Source organism: Cheilinus undulatus, linkage group 14 (assembly GCF_018320785.1).
Source record: "Cheilinus undulatus linkage group 14, ASM1832078v1, whole genome shotgun sequence".
Classification (NCBI taxonomy): domain Eukaryota; kingdom Metazoa; phylum Chordata; class Actinopteri; order Labriformes; family Labridae; genus Cheilinus; species Cheilinus undulatus.
The window spans coordinates 18,959,987-18,977,513 of record NC_054878.1 but is presented as its reverse complement, the minus strand read 5'-3'; the positions used below and the strand labels follow the sequence as shown (position 1 = coordinate 18,977,513).

Here is a 17,527-nt window from a genome sequence, read left to right as displayed (position 1 = left end):
TTTTATCGATTATATATATTAAGACTAACAAAGTGTCATTAAAAGTCCTCTGAAATGGCCACCCTGTCATCAACAGAGCCTTGTATATTTTCCATGAATTCCCCGTGTAATCCTGTTTGCAAGGTGCACAATATGATGCCAGCATTAGCCTACAGTGTACGAGTATGTGCTGCTGTCCCATGCTATATATCACTGCATGTTTATAAGTAGCAGCATGTTTATGCATGTATCTGTGAAAAATGGTCTTGGGGAAAGTAAACTGTCATGCTGGTTTGCGGGCCACTTACATAAGCAGCTTGCTTGCGTATTTGAGGTTTTGGCAGTGGAGGGAGGAAAGGGGGAAAAAAAGGTGAAGCAGGGAGAGTAAAAAGACAGAAAACTCAGACGAGAGAGAGAGAAATTAGCCTGTACTGACAGCAGACTTTCAAACAGCCTGCCGGCTCGAGCACAAGCTGTTGTAAAACAGACCAAAAATGCTCCACTTGCAAAGAACGAGTCTAAAAATAAGTGTCCCTGGCTGAATCAGGTTACTAGTTTTTTGTGTGGAAAAACAGTCAGAGGGTGCCTGTTTAAATGTCAGAGTTAAGGACAGATGACCTGGCAGAGAGCATCAGCCGTTTACTCAGGGTTAAGCATCGGTTCATGGGAAAGCTGTAGTGTGACTCAGTAACACTCATAATTGCTGGATGACTCTGCATATTAGTACCAGAATAGAACAGCAGGTTTTAAACTTCATCTCTGTGGACACAGAGTTTTAAATAATCTCCCTGTCCCAATTTTTACAGGCTATTGTGTGAAGCAAATTAGCAAACTGCGCACTGATTGTAAACCCATGACACTGTGCTATTCTCTTTCACTCTAATAAACAAGCCAGTTCATATGCAGCATGAATTATGTGAATTTTTAGCAACACCAGAGGCACAGAAGGTCAGGTAAACACCAATTTTGTGAGGGTGAAAGATCTGGCAAAACAACTGAATGCGCTGGCATTAAGGTTGGTATAATCATCCATGTTTCCTGAGAACTAGGCCTATGTCCACAGGGGTCTGATGATTTCTCCATCAGTGGCACTTTGCGGGTAAATGAGGTTCAGATTTGTGTTTTGGGAATGAAATTCCAGACCTCACGTGACCTTACCCTGAAAATATACATCCACTGGTCACTTTATTAGGTATACCTGTTTAACTGCTCATTTACGCAAACATCTAACCAGCAAATCACTAGGCAGCACTCAGTGCTTGTAGGCCTGTAGACATGGTGGAAAGGATCTGCTTGATCAAACTGAGCATCAGAATGGAAAGAAAAGGTAATTTACGTGACTTTGAATTTGCCATGGTTGTTGGTGCAAGAAAGGCTGGTCTGAGAAATTCAAAACCTGCTGATCTACTCAGATTTTCACACAGCCATCTCTAGGATCAATTTAATCTGGCACGCTGGATAAATTGCTTTATATACCAATCGCATGGGATATACTTCACTTTCATACAATAACCTAAAATACAAAGCCTTTGGGAAGGGCAGAACGTTTCAAAAAATTCTCAGTAGTTGTTTGGATGAATATTCTGTCAGATTCATTATAGACATGTCAGAGTGACAAGATAAAATGAGGTAACAGGCATGTGCAGCTCTACTAATTAATGTAAGCTTAGCAGTCAGGCGCTGTCGTAGTTTACCAACAGTAGAGCTTGTTGTTGGATAAAACTCATGTTGTAGTTAGACAGGAGAATTGCAAAAACATCTCACTAAAAAAAAATTTAAGTGTGGTTCTTTGCTCTGTTTAAATAAACTTCATCACATACCTAATGAAGGTCAATAAGACCAAAACGTGTGTTTCAATAAATATCAGCAAAAAGTGAGATGGTGTGCAGGAGCTTTCTTGAGTTTTTGAAAGCTTTAGCCTTTTTTAGCTTTGGCCTACCTGTCAGATATTCAGGTGTGCATAGACCTTTTCAACATACTCTTTTTATTTAATAAAGATATTTGGTCCAGTTTTGATAAAATTGCCACTACACTATAGCTACATCCAAGCTAAATGCTACACTGCCAGTAGCCATTGCTATCAGCTTCCAGTACAACTAAACCACCTGTAGCTACCCCCTTGTTCTACTCAAATGATGCTGTTTGATCAGGTCTGTTCTCAGGCTGGACATAAACGTTTCAGACTGAAGCTTTGCAAGATGGATCTGACTGATGACAGACATGGAATCTAGACAAATCCATCTGCTTAGCAAGGTACGAGAAGGGAACGTAGGGTGAGGAACGAGAAATCCAGAAAAAGGGAAATGTTCAGAGTCACTTAAATCACCCTTCTACCCCATTCTGATGCTCAGTTCAAACTTTGGCACATCATGTTGATCATGCATACATGCATTGGTTGCTGCCATATGATTGGCTGATTGGATCATTCCTTTAATAGGCAGTTGAACAGGTCTAAAAATTGATGTATTTCATTCATTCAGAGGATACAGGCCTTGGTATTCATCTGATGTTTTCTTCTTCTAACTCCACCAGCAAGTTAACAGGTTCACTTATTCAGGTGCTTTAAAAAAATTGATTGCCTGAGGTTAAAAACTGTAATGCAGATTAAAATATCTTAAAAACTATTTAAGTGAATATAGACTGCTTGGGCACAGACATTCAAGATCTTAATAGGATAAATTCAAATGACATCAATGAGCCATGACTTGTTTTTCTAGTACCACCATGAAGTGAGACTTTCCATTTGAAAAATACTTCAGACCTTTAAAATGACTTTTTTATCAACCCCTAGACTTTGAGTTCTGGTTAATAAGGACATGATAACATCCCAACATGTTTGACTAACAAGTTAAACACAGTAAACATCCCAACTTTGAAGATGATTATATCAGCATTAAAGATTGAGTATATTAAAATGTGCATTATCTCTGTCTACCAGTAGTATTGTCCAGCCCTGTTCCTGTAGTCAAGAGTAGAAAAAAACTGACAGTATCCATTTGCTTCTGACTTTTGAAGTCCAATAATGGTGATTTTCTCATTGGAAATGCTATCTCAAAATACCTTTAAATAAACCTTGAAAAGAGGCAACAAGGTGGAGCTGGGGTGGGCCTTTACCTTTCTAGAAAACAGGTGTGACCACCAGTCAGATCAGCCACACCCATATTTATCCATAACTCTTAATGTAATCAAAACAGATGAATAATTAAAAGAAAAGATCATCTGTACAGTAGGGATGAGAATAAAAATCCAGTACCAACATAGTACTGTTGCCAACAGATCTGATATCTATCATCCCGAATTACAAAACAGATGCTTCATTTCAGTACCTCATCACCCTGCACATAAAAGGAAAGGCACGAAATATGTGAAGAAGTTGCACCTGTTTCCTTAACTTGAATGCTCAACTGGAATCTTATTTTTCAAAAGTTTATGATACAGCGAAAAATTTAAAAACATTTTTTTCTTTTAAAAGCACTGATTCAGGTACCGTTTATGCACCTAAACCTTTTAAAAAGTATCAGGTTAGCACCGATATCAGAAAAAAAAACAATGATTCCGAACCCTATAATGTACAGTGACTTCCTAAAGAGACTTGGGCTATCTGTTTATTTATGCTGTGAACACAGGAGTTTAAACATGGGTGTTAATGGGACTTATGAGACTTTTGGAGCCTGCCTCAAGCGGACACTCAAGGAACTGCAGTCTTTAACATTTCATAATAGCTTCATGTTTCAACACTGGAGGTTTCCACTTTGGGGGAATGTAGTCTGTATAATGCAATTATGAGTCATCTCTGTGCCATTGAACAATGATTTAGCTATAATTTGTAACTTTAAGTTGATATACGCATGCATGATTGTATGCCAGACAGTTTGATCTCATTTCTTGACATTTATTCTCCCTTTTAAACAAACATTGGCAACACGGAAAAGGAAGCTTTGAACAGAAGCACTGTGTTAACTGGTGGCTATAGCAACCCCCAAATTTAGCTATCCATCACTCCCAGAGGCTACTTTATCACAGATGATAGCTGGTTTGAGATTGGCATATCTAGCTCTAACATTTGTTTAATTACAGTCTAAAAAAGCTGCTTGTTTTCTGCAGACTTGTGTTAATTTTTAAAGTTGGACAGACCAGTTTAAGTTGCAGAGCCATGAAAGTGGCTGGCATCATGAATCCTAATTTAAATGCCTGTTACATGCACTGACATTAAGACGCAGTTGTGGTGCTAATTCATATAATCCTTTTAATTGCATTTCCTTGAGCTGTGAGGGTTTGGGTCTTTTTCAGCAGAGAGCTGTTGAATCAGAGCAACCATGTAAAAAAAAACTCAAATCACTACACGTGACAAAAACACCATGTACCTTAATCAAAACAAGACAATAAGAGGAGAAAGCAGGGAATATTTGGTATATAAGCCTCAGATTTATGCCTGTGCTTCTTTAAACTTTAACATTTTAAAGCTCCTGTGGTTAAATGTCCTTGTAAACGACTTTATTTGGCTGTTTTTTGTACGACGCCCTTAATCTCCGTGTGAATCTCTGCAATTTGTGTCTGATTATGCACGTGTATGTATTTGAATGCATGCCAGAGCACAGAGACCCTGCGGAGAAGACGCGCACGGGGGGGGCCGCATGTACACACACTAACACAAACACACACAATCGCAGACTGCTGAGACCACGCAAGAGCACGCTAATCTGTTGGCATGACAACTGAAGTGGAATATTCGCTTGGCCTAGAAAATATGTCTGTGAAGAAAAGATGAATGAACAGAGAGATAAATTAAAAAAACAGCAACATAAGCCATACGGCAGTCTGCTCTTTAATTACAGACCAGGGCGTCTTAGCAAAAATAACTCACTATGTCCTGTCTCATCCTCTACACATCAAATAACCCTCTCTGGAAGCATCGGTACGTCCTGCTATGAAGGACTGTATGATCGTTAACCACAGTCCCATCTCCCCTCAGGCAGACTCTACACACCATAAAGCATATTTATTACTTTTTGCTGTGTCTACTGTACATGTGGCTGCTTTGGGGTTCTGTTTCTCTCTTTTCAGAGCGCTAATAAAGCCTTAAATGTCTGACAGTCCACGGAGGTCAGCCAGGGCGGCCAAAAGTGAGCCGAGCTACATCCCCGGTGCCATAAAACAGGTCTGAATTTATTGTTTAATTCAAGCTGAGAGCTTGCAGTGAGAGAGTACAGGGATAAGGTTTCTTTTACTGCTGCTCCGCCCGCATGATGGCATAAAGCATTTAAGAGTTTCCTCGACCTCAGGCGCTAATGCTGAGAGTCTGAAAAAAGCTGAGGGAAATACAGCAGGGAGAGCTGAAAACAAAGGTATTTTCTATTTATATGTTTGGTGGAAAATCTTGCCTTAGCATTAAAAAGAGTTTAATGGGTGTGTTAGTGGTTTAAAGGAGGATGTTGTGGTTTTGGACCACATGCAGAAGATTTAAAAACTCGTAAACGCTTGTTGTCTCGTCAGCGTTAGAGCTGCCACACAATGTCTAATAAACAGTTGGCAAGCCTTTGTTGGACAGGCATAAAACCTAGACATTTTTTTTGTTCCTGTCTGACTGTTCCGTCATCAGTAAGAGAGGAGACGCCAAGCGGAAACTACTGAAATTAAAGAGAGGACAGTCTGAGTTTGACCCCGCTTGGCTTAAATCACAGAGACAGAAGAGAGTGGAAAATAACCCAAAGACTCAGCGGTGGAGGATTTATACTTCAGATGGTCCTTTATGTCTTCTACAAAGACGGCCAAATCCTCTGACATAACAGAAGCATCGGCAGAGACAACACACGGTCAATAGATCCCTGATGAGCTGACTGTGGCCGTTAGCAAACAAGTTAATCTGTGTGAACTCAGCCAACCTGGCACACGGCTGTGAGCTGATGAGGTGAATGAAGGTATTAAGAGGATCACCTCAAAGGGATAACTGGACATTTTGGTTGCATATATTCTTTGTAGCTGTGTTATATAGGTCTTAACCCTTAAATATGAGGTTAGAGTCGACAGTCTGTTAGCATAGTACCAAAACTGTGAATGGAGACAAAACTGGTCTGACTTGGGAAAAGGACAAAGATGCTCTGCTTTACTGAGTGCCTTTAGGAGGGGCTTTATTCCTCCTGTTCCTTTAAACATTTGAAGTCTGTAGAATGATACTGACCATTACATGAACATGTATCCAGATCAACTCCTCTGTTAATATAATTTACAACGGCTGTTGTCAATTGACACTTTTAAACACTTTGTTACAGTTAGTAAAACTCCAGCATTATAGATACCTGTTTACCTCCTGAAGCCTGAGATTTGATTTTGAATGCCTTTTTAGTTTCTTGCAACTATTGAGGATGAGTAGGATCAGTTTAAAAATTCCCCAAATACACTCCCCATAATTCTAATAAATTATGGAAAATTCCCCAAGACATCCCCAAGACAAATTCAATGAAAGTTCTTTAAAATTTTTGAAAGATTCCAAATCAAATTCCCAAAAGTGTATAAATAAACTTCCCAAATTTCAGTGAAAGTTCAAACGTTTTGATGCAAATTCCTCCAAATAATTCAAATCAAATTTCCAAATATTGGGACAACATTTCTCAAACATCTGTGATAATGCATGAAAATTTCATTTTTATAGTAAATTTCATTTACTATAAAAATGACAAAGCAAGTCATTGCAGATTTCACACAAAAATGTAAACGAAACTTTCCAAAAACATCTTCCAAAAAAATTCCGAAATTTACATATAAATTTCCCAAAGTTCCATGAAAGAACCAAAATATTCACATGCAAATTCCCTTATAAAATTCAAATCAAATTTCTAAATTTTAGGAACACGTTTTTCAAATTTCCATGAAAAGGTCTGACCATTTCAAAATAAATCCCAGTAAATGTCCAAACAAATACAAAACCCAATGAAAATTACAAAGAAAATTAAGGCCAATTTTCTCCAAAACTATAAGTGAATTTTCCAAAATTTAACAAACATATTCACCAAATTTCCAATCAAACTCTCTAAAATTTACAAATAAATTTTTCCAATATAAAATAATAATAATAATAATAATAATAATAATAATAATAATAATAATAATAATAATATATGAAATAAGAAAATAATTTAATTCAAATTCCCCCCAAACAATGTAAATCAATATCCATAAGGAACCCATTTCCCAAATTTACATGAAAATGCCTGTAATTTCAAAATAACTTTCAGACAAATTCATCCAAACTCCTATAAAATGACAAAAAAAAAATTGAAGCAAATATCACCCAAAACTTTCAAAGAGACTTTCTAAATACTCAAAAAAAAAAAAAAATCCCCCAAAATTTCTATGAAAATCTTTGAAAATTTCCTTACAAATTCCACCAAATATCTAAAATTTCCCAAAATTTACAGGAACCTTGAAGCAAATTCTCACAATTTTTAACCACATTACTTACACTACAGACAATTTCCTAAAAAATTCTAACGGCAGAAGTCGTTGTCCTCATATTCACATGCAGCATCTTAGGAGGTTAAATACAGAAACAAAGTCTAAGGCACTAAATAAAGGGTCATTTCTTGTTTCTAATTCCTAAAGGCTGCAGGAAAACTCCTGCATAATATCTAAATTTCCATATTTAAACATTGCCAACAAATCTTGATGCAGTTGTCTTGTTTTACTTGTGTTAAAATATAAGTGAAGAAATAAAGATTTTATTAGGGATGCACAGATGCATCAGTTTAACATTGGTACCAGCCAGTATCAGCCCATTTGACAGAGGTTGGCAAATAGTTCCGCATGAACTGATGTCAGTAGCAGATGCTCATCTGTTGTATATGAGTTTAATGCTAGCATTTGGCACATCTAAAGGCTGACTCAGAAGAGATTTATTATTGCACAGAAGATGTGACCTACTGGACAAACTGTTTAAATGATAAAATATGAGAGTAAATGTTCACCTCATGGGAGTCTTACATACATATACGTATAGGACATGATTTTTTACAAATGGAACATCTCAGTGTTCGCTGAGGCTGGAGGCGTTATGTTTTCAGGTTATCCATCTGTACCCATGTACTGCTGTCTATGTGTCTGGGCTGTCTGAGCACAACATCTTAAATACCCTTTGAGGGATTTTCTCCAAACCTTGCTCACATGTCCAGTTTGACTCAAGGACAAACTGATTAGATTTTTAAGGACAAAGGTTAAAGTCATGGGTCCCTTGTTCATAACTTGTCAGATTTCTAACAATCACACTTCCATAAGACATGCCCATTCATTCTGTCATGACCTCAAATTATCCAAGCTGTTGTTGTGGATTTGATTATAAACTATAATGTCATAATCATCCAAAGTAGACTGAACAAAGGAACCTAAGAATGAAATGATGATATATGTTCCTGTAGAAGACAAGTTTGTATGCTATTAACCTCATTTTAAGAGAAACAGGGTTTATTAACTATCTCTAGCAAAACAACTACACCACAGTCCTTTACTGTCATGGCAATGTCTCTGATTGGTGGAGCTTCTTATAACCCACAGGGCAACGAACTACACAAGCCACAGGCCAAGAGTGAAGATGACAAATACAGTTGGGGACAAAATGATTAATGACAAAATGAAAATTTCAGTTTTTCCAAAGTACTTCCCAAGTGCTGTTAAACAAGGCAAGGAACTTTCAACACTTTTCCCCCAAACATCCTGGTTTTATTTTGGATGCCTACATTATTTTACTTTACACACAGAAACAAAAATATCTAAACATCTGAATGATTGTCAATCTGCAAACGTGAATGTCGGTGGTTACTAATGAAATTAACAGTTGTGGAGAAAGTGGGTGTTCACTGTTAAGCTGAAAGCTGACGCATACCTATGTAGACATAGCCATGTAGCTATGCGAGCTTTAGCTATGTTTGCTTAAGCGGATGTTGCTAAAGCTAACATTTCTATGTTGGCTGATACGATACAAATTTTTAATATATGTATATTATATATAATATATATCTCAGCATGCATAACTGATCAATGTTGAGCTTCAAAAAGAACTGTTCCAAAATAGACGTGCTACCAGCCTTGTGCTTTCTCCGATTATGCCAGTCTTGGAGACAGATGACCAGGCAATCTTTCAATGACCACCAGAAGTATTCTGGTGAAACCTAAGCTCATGATGTCACACATGCTACATAGTCATTGCTGAACTGCTCAGCGAGGGGAATCTTCATCCAGGGTAGAATTACTTTCTGTTTCTCTAAAATAAACTTAACATAAATTATAGCTCTCTAGTCTTGCATGTATAAGTTACGTGTCTATTCCTTTATAACAGCGTATCCTAGCATCCACCTTGGGATACAATAGAACATTCAGCAACTAGGACTCTTTGGTCACTGCAAACATGCTGAGAGTAGTTATCGAAGGACATAAAAACCACTTTTCTAGCATTACCTTACAGCATAATTTTAATACATAGCTAGCATAGCAATGCTAGGTATAGTTATGTAGCTAAAGCTAATGCAGCCATTCTTTCATAACTATTTCCTAAACTTGAAATACGTCGTAACAACAAATTACGTCACTTCCCTCCTGACGTTGGTGGTGCATCTTAAAGTAGCGCTCTACAAGAGGGGCGTCTGAGATCTGCTGTCTGCAGACAAACCCCTCTCTCTCCAGATCAGTCAATAGAAAAAAATCTTTTGCAGTTGCTGGATTCAACCTGTAGAGGGCAGTCGCTGTTTATACAAATACATGAAGAATTTATGCTTTGGAATCAAATATTGTGGTTTGGACCCAAGTTGATCAACAACACTCCTTAATACACATATTCACAGGTCTTCAGCTGTGAAAATGGGTCTTGGGGCTAAGTTAATCTTTAAATATGTATTTAAAATCTCCTATAAAACCTAAAGTGAGTAGAAGAGCTCCAGTTTGAGTCACCTACTTGTTTTCCTTCACTATACAGTTAACTATACAGCCTTCTTAAGACAACCTTTTGACATTGTCAATGTGTTAGACTGTGCTAGCTGTCTCCTGGTGAAGTTTCATGCTTAACTCTTCTCATCTACCACTCTGCCTGAAATAGAGCAAGTCTATTTTCAAAATCTTTTCCTTTAACACATATTTCATCTCAGCTTCATGTGTGGCAAAGACTAGAAGCCTGCTAGGAGCCAGACATTCCTGACTAGTTTGTTGTTTGTGAGAATCTTGATCTGAGTTTAATGAGCATTTCCTGGAATGTTTAATATAAAGTCTACTGCCTCAGGCTGCCCTTGTTTACATCTGACTCAAACTACAAGCTACTGTTAACATAATATAGGAATCAAATTTTGTCTGTGGAGTACGTACAGGGGTCAGATATCCAAATCTAACCAGGCATGAACTGACAAATTGAACGCTTGGGCAGGCAGGGGCGTTTCAACCCCATGCAGAGAGGAGGAGCAAGTGGAAAACGAGATAGAGAAGAGGCAGGGAGAAGAGAGATTAAGACAGAAAGATAAATGGAGGAGGCAGAGATACAGAAGATAGGGAGCAGAAGACGAGGGTGGCTTTAAAAATGCATGTGTCTCCATTTGGCTGAGGGGAAAATTTCCCAGCAGAGAGGACTGTAGGTTAGAGCCTCACTGGAGCATTAAGACTCAGATTGTCTACGAGAAACACAAAAAAAAAGAAAGGAGAGTGACGGGAAGGAGCAAAGGAAGCTGTGGAGATGCCCTGAGGCTCTCTGCCCCGCGATGCCATTTAACTGCTGCTACTTACCGTGGCATCGCACACACACACAGAGCAGATGTGTTTACATGCGATCCTTTTTACAGTTAAGCGTTTGCTAAGGGCCATTAGGTTAAGTGCTCTCTTTTGCAGACTACACTCAGACCTGATTGTCTGCATAACACACTCATTGGCATCTGAAATTGGCAGACTCACCCTGTTCTGAAACAGCAGCACAGCATGGCTGGTGTTATTCAGTTGCTGTTCGTGACACAAATAATCAGTCAGAGGATCTGATGACCCAGAATATTTTACAAATTTTCAGCGGTGCTTGCCGATGTTTGACATGCACGTGTGGTGGGCTCCAACTCTAATCTGTCATGCAACAGTGCGCTGAGGGAACAACAAAAAAGCCTTTCCATCATGCAAGACATAATCCTCAAGCAATAACGTACATTACAGCAGCTCTTGGGTTCATGTCAAAGGCTTTCAAGGTGAATGAGACATGAAGGAGCTGAAGGGAGGAATCAGTGTGTGCAACTGAAATCCTATTTTTTAAAGTTATGGAGGTCACAAAGTTGTTCTGACTTGAGCGGTCATTTTAAACTGCAGATTCAACCATCTTCTCAAATCTTCTTTTCATCTTCAGGTCAGTGGAGCTTAAAAGTCTGCTCTATGACACAGCGGGGCATGCTGAAGTACAGAGGTGTAAAATAACCATACTGGTATTCTGACAGTCTGATACTGTATGAGCAGTTGTCTCTCTAGCTAGCATCCCTTTGCCAACTAAATTCCTGATAAATGGAACTGGGTGCTGTCTGATCTTTCAGAATAATTCATCAACACCTGCAAAACTATTTTCTGAGATGCCTCTGCTGTTTGATTCATGACTAGACAAACTACTTTGTTGCAGATTATTAAAAACAGACACCAATATTAAATTTTGAATGAGAAATGATAACAAAAACACGATTGGTGCTGTCACAATCAGTACATAAGCATGCCCAGCCGTCCTCTGCTGTGTGACGTCACCCGCAAGAAAAACATAACTGCATCCATGCTGATATCTTCACTGGCCATGTTTACAGGTTTGCAGCCTTATAACTAAACCACACATGTCATTCGCTGATTGGTCTGGTCATTCTCTGACTGTAAACAAGTGTTTGAGGTTGAAGTCTTGTGGGATGGATCTGACCAGTGACAGACATGGAATCTGGTGAGTCCATCATCTTTGCAAAGTTAGTTCTCACCTGTTGGTGGACCAAATTTATGGTTCACTTGGAAGCAACCTAACCCACGCAAAATGCTTTCTTCAAAAGACCCCAGATTTGATTTTAAACAGAACAAACAGCTCAGGTGCTCAGATGTGACCCTTAGATGATTCTTCTATATAGACAGTTTGAAAGCTGAAAGGTAACTAATATCAGAAAATGAAGATAACACATTTTAGAGTTATTTTAATGTGATTGCCTTGGATCTTTAGAGTAAAGACAATTCACACACAGTTAAACCCATTACTGAGAAGGTTGTTTCTGCTGTTGACTCACTGAAGCAGAAGCTCTCTCTCTCCCTCTCTTTCTCTCTCTCTGTGGTTCCATATGAGTGTATGTTGTGTGTATTTCTCTGCATACATTTACTGTACATGTCTGTACGCTGCTATGGATTGGCCAGCACTGGTTGTCATGGTAATCTGGCTATACTGTGGCTACTTCGATCTTCATGGACCCCAGGCTGCTGCTGCTGCCACAGTCCCTGCATCTCTTCCTAATGTTTTCCAAGGCTTATATCTCACTAAAACCCCAACTAATAATGCCATAACTGATATTTCCATTATCTTTTATTTATTAGTTCTCTCTAATTCCACCCCCATCCATCTCTCTCTCTCTGTTCTCTTAACATTTACATCCTCTCCCTCTCTTTTCTCCTTCTGCTTAGCTTTGCTTTTCTCACCATCCCCCCCTCTGTCTCTTCTGCTCATATTTTCTCTCCCTCTCCTCCCATTTCCCTCCCCTCTATCTTCCTCTCTGTCCTCCTTCATTTCTCATTTTTCATCCCCAATCTCTTCGTCTTCTTCTTCCGTCTCACTCACCTCTAATGAGCTCACCCTGCTAATTATATGATTAACTCTGCTGCTGCCTATTTCCTGTTTGCTCTGAATTGACTGTAGTAAGAAAAACATGACAAGTGATAAATGTGCGCTGAAATAGCTCCAGCAGCCTGTTCATTTGCTTTAAAAATGTCTTTCTGCTTTTCAAAGTGAGTATTCATTGCATGAAATCTGATTTGTGAAACATTAATATTGCTTGAGGGCCCGGATTGGTTTTCGTTGACGCACTTTAAACCTCTTTAATCCCTGCACATGCACACAGGGTAAGCATGTGGGTGTGTGTCTGTGTCTCTCTCACACATTACAGAAAGAAAGAGGAGAGGTGTGAGGCACAGCCGGAAATGTGCGAGACTGTAGTCTTTTTCATTGAGGCTGCAGTCTGCACAGATGTATCAAAGATAATATTTACTGACAGTTCCTGATGAAGGTCATGGTAGTTAGACAGCAGCAGATAGAATCTGCTTGTTTATTAGACCTTAAAGTGTGAAAAAAAAACATTTCTGCCCTTTAAAAGAGCAGCTATAATGAGCAGTAGGAGAAATGTTCAGACACGATTTTCCCCTTGTTACGTAACAAACCTACACTAATGAACATATCTTTAAAAAAGGGGGTGACGTATTATTATTTAATGGCTGAATACACGAGAAAGTTTTAGTGCTGTAATTGTTGTATGGTTTGGCTCAGTACACAAAATGAATAAAAACAAGCTGAACGCCTACTAGCTAACATTAGCCACAGCATGACTCACTAAATCTTTTGACAGTGCTGTGAAGTGTTTGATTAAACCTCATTTTTTTACATGAAATTTTAATGGTTCTGACATTTATCAACAAATATAAAGGCTTTAAACATTCAATCTATGAACTCTAATTACTAACATTGTGCTAGGTTTGACCAGTTTGCTAGCTGTGTGCTTTCTCTCTTTAACTTGAGCCCCTTTTTATACATTTTATTACATTTTTGTGCTTTTGTAAATGCCTGCATTGACTGATGAGGACAGTGGATAGAATCAGGCACAGGGACGAGAGTGGAGAATGACATGCAGGAAATGAGCTGTAGGCCAGACCTGAGCACAGGTGTGTCCAGGTACACTAACCTTGCAAAGCAGATGGATTGCCCAGATCCCATGTCTGTCAACAAGAAAATCCATCTTGTTAAGTTCCAGTCTGAGATGACTGTGCCAGGTCTGAAAATGGATCTGACCAATCAGCATCATTTGAGGAGAACGAGGCAGTAGCTACAGGTGTAGTTCAGTTGTGCTGTACAATGGCTGCTGCTGGTGTAGTGATTAGCTCAGATGTAGCTATAGTATAGCATAGGGGTTGACTGATTATCGGCCTGATTGATTATTGAGGACAATATTTGGCATTTGGCCAGTTATAGGGATCAGGGATAATCATAAACTCGATTCATCTCAAAGTCTGCTACTTTGGTTCCACTGCTGAGTGTGCCTTCCACTCTTGCTTTATTTTCTCTCTCCACAGTCTCACCAAATGTCCTGATTACAACACAGTCATTGTGGCTAGATGTTACTCCAACACCTGTCAATCAACACTTAATCCCGGGTACCACAGTGAGCATATGGAATCTCTTCCTGTTTTCCTGCTTCTACTGTGCTGCTCTTAGCTGTTTCTCATGCTTTTTAGCCTTTTAGGCAGCATAAAGGCATTTACATTACTGGTTTGCTGTAGTTTTTCGAACCATAAATAAGAAGTGGTGATTCATGTAGAATCTCAGAATAAGTTTAACAAAGTAGGTTCATCCTTCATCATTGGGCAAACAGGTACCATTGTTGTCTTCCCTCTCTTTCTCCGGATGATGTCACCCAGCTGTAAACGCCCTCGGACTCCCGTGGAGCTGCCAAGGAGCTTGGCCAGGCTGTGATAGTGACACGCTGTAGCCCCATAAAGCTGCTCCTGCTTGGAGCACCAGCCAAACCGAAAGCTGCTTAGCAGGGCAAAACTCAGGCTGAGTCCCTTAAAGCTGCACTAATCAGAGCTGTTAGAGGAGGAATCGTCAAATGTATCTTACACAGATTACAAGGACATCTCCAAACGAGTACAAGGATGAAGGATGGGTGGAGGATGATTTGAACAGGGACAGATGGTTGAAAAGATGGCTGAAATAAACGTGAATATGAGCTTCAGTGGAGTGAAAAGACAAATGTTTCCTTGTGGATGTCACCCAGCATCATGTCTGAGTGCATGCCTGAATGCAACATCTCCATCCGGCACAATTACATCTAAAGAAGACAAAGAGCGGGGAAGCTGTTGCACATCTGAGCATGCGTCCTCGAGCAGTCTGCACCCATGACGCCAGGCGTCAGCTGTGGATGCAACAAGCCACCCTGAGCACTTTCATCGCTGATTGGAGAGGAAGAGTAGCAGAAAAAGAAAGGAAAAAGGCGTAAACACAGTGAGAACAAAAGAGCCTCTGAGGCGGACAATGAGAGGGCTGCAGTGGCCACAAAATATAACAACTGCTGCACTGTCGCCCGCTCTGTCCAAACTTGGCAAGCTCCCACCACAGGCCATCAATGCCCTCTGCTTCTCTCAGGAGGAGAACACTTTTCTGCACAGCTAGCTGACACATTAGCATGCAGCCCCATCCCCCTGCAAGGGCAAACAGCTACTCACAGCAGCACTCAATGTACACAGAAACGCTTCATATGCAGCAGCAGCAGCTGGGGATCCAACAGGGAGACGGTAAGGGTGCTAAAGCTTGATTTGGGTGGATCTAGAAGGCACGTGATGCTGACAAAAGATGATGGAGTCATCTGACATGGGTGTCTCAACTGTGAAGTAATCAGTGGTCATCAATTAGCTGTAAATGGATCCATTGTTAACACCTTTCCCGCCTTTAGAAGCTTACCTGACTTTAAACTCAGTGATTTGTGGCTGTGCCCCCGGTTCAGCACAGTAGATCTGTGGGAAGTAGAATCGGTGCGACTGGAGGTTGATGTCCATGGTGTCCACTCACAGCGGACGCTGTTTCACCAAAGAAGGAAAAAAAACGTCTCTATATGTTTTCTTATATTTAAGATCCAGTATTTGTCGCTGACACTTCTTCTAAATGTCAGAGTTCAATGCCAGCATCCCCAGTCACCTTCTTCCCAAATGGTCATAGGGTTAAAGAGTGTTACCGCCAGGAAGTCATCCCCCTCCACTTCTTCTGCCACCACTCACAGACCATTCAATCACCTCTGCTGCCCGGCACCGAACAGGCACACTAACCTATTTCCCCACTGTACACTCAGCAGCTGTGAGAAGAGAACAAAGATGACTCCAGAGAAAAATGCTGCCACAAAAAGACACAGGAGGAAGAAAAATAGTCCTGGTATGTGGTTTTTAAAGCATCCTTTAGCATGCAGAGAGGAAAAATCAGGAGAAAAAGGAAGAAGAATTTTGAATAGTTGGGGAAAAAGAGGCTTAAAAATGTGTGAGAGCAGCCTTCGGCCACATACAGAGGAGACTGAATGGGAGATGAGAGTCGTTTGGTTTTTACGCTTCAGAGACACAGGAGGGGGGTAAAAAGAGAGAGAGATGGAGATAGAGAGAGCTTCCCGGTGCTGTGAGGCGTTGCCCTCGCTCTGCCTCTCCTCTCTGTGTCTCATTGGATTACCTCCTCCCTCTCCACCCCTCCTCACCCCTCCTCCTCCCTCCATCCCTCCCATCCTCCCCTCCCAGCTGTGACAAGAACGATGGGCCGCCAGCCCCGGAGGCTGATGGTGCTGCCCCTCCCTCCCTTACTGCCCCCCTCACTCTCCTCCTCCCTCCCTTCTCCTCCACCGGGCTGCAGGATTGGCCGAGGCGAGGATGCGTAAGCCCACATGGAGAGTGGAAAGAGAGGCGAGGAGGAGGAGCAACAGATTTTTAATTCATCTGATGGCTCCCGTCTTTTCTCACACATGATTTGAGGTGGCATGCCAGGCTTGGGTGGAGCTCTGAATACACTTAGAAACACTGGATGTTAAATTCATTGAATGCTCATTAATACAAAGGGATACAGGCTGAGATACAAAAGCAGTGAGATAAAAGCAATGCATTGCTTTGTAAGACTTCTTAAAAATGTCTTACATGGATGTAAATAACTAATTAAAACAACATTCGATGGAAACATGCTACATCTATCTGATTAAGGGTTTGCATGTGCATAATCTGGCGGATGAGAAGGCCTGACATGCTGCATTAGCTGGAAACAACGATTTATAATCAGCTTCTATGAGGTATAATTTCCAGACAGTGAAAGTACATTGGTGGATAAGAAGGAAATATCTGACCACACCTGTCAATTATTGAATTCAGGTGTTGAGGGGTGGTACTGTGATGGATGCTACCTTTGCAATGAGCCTGTTCATGAAATTTCATCCCTGCTGGATATTCCACCGTCAACTGTAAGTGATATTATTAAAAAGTGGAAGCATTTAGGAACAATAGCAACTCAGCCAAATCACACAGCGGGTTCAACAACTGGTGTATAAAGGTCGCCCACTGTCTGCTGCTTCCAAATTTGTGGCAAAAGTTTGGGGAAGGCCCTTTTTTATTCCAACATAACTGTGCCCCAGTAAACAAAGCAAGGACTATAAAGACCAGACTATAAGAAACTGACTGGCCTGCACAGATCGCTGACCTCAACTCTATCGAGCATCTTTGGATTGGACTGGAACAGAGCTGGTGAGCCAGGCCTTCTTGTCCAACATCAGTGCCGGACCGCATAAATGCTCTACTAAATGAAGGGCCA

The 17,527-nt window shown here is 40.3% G+C and overlaps 1 protein-coding gene across 3 annotated transcripts in view; it reads right to left on the bottom strand.

Annotated features, from left to right (window-relative positions):
• evlb (Enah/Vasp-like b) overlaps positions 1 to 17,527 on the bottom strand; it is a 99,540-nt gene that overhangs the window by 60,879 nt on the left and 21,134 nt on the right. For 2 of the 3 annotated variants that reach the window (XM_041805694.1, XM_041805695.1), the window contains exon 1: positions 15,659 to 16,222. The exons of the other annotated variant lie outside the window; for it this stretch is intronic. In XM_041805694.1, the coding sequence (XP_041661628.1) occupies positions 15,659 to 15,753 (95 nt within the window). In that variant the 5' untranslated portion in view covers positions 15,754 to 16,222. Of the gene's footprint in view, positions 1 to 15,658; positions 16,223 to 17,527 lie in introns of those variants that run through there. 3 annotated transcript variants of the gene reach the window in all.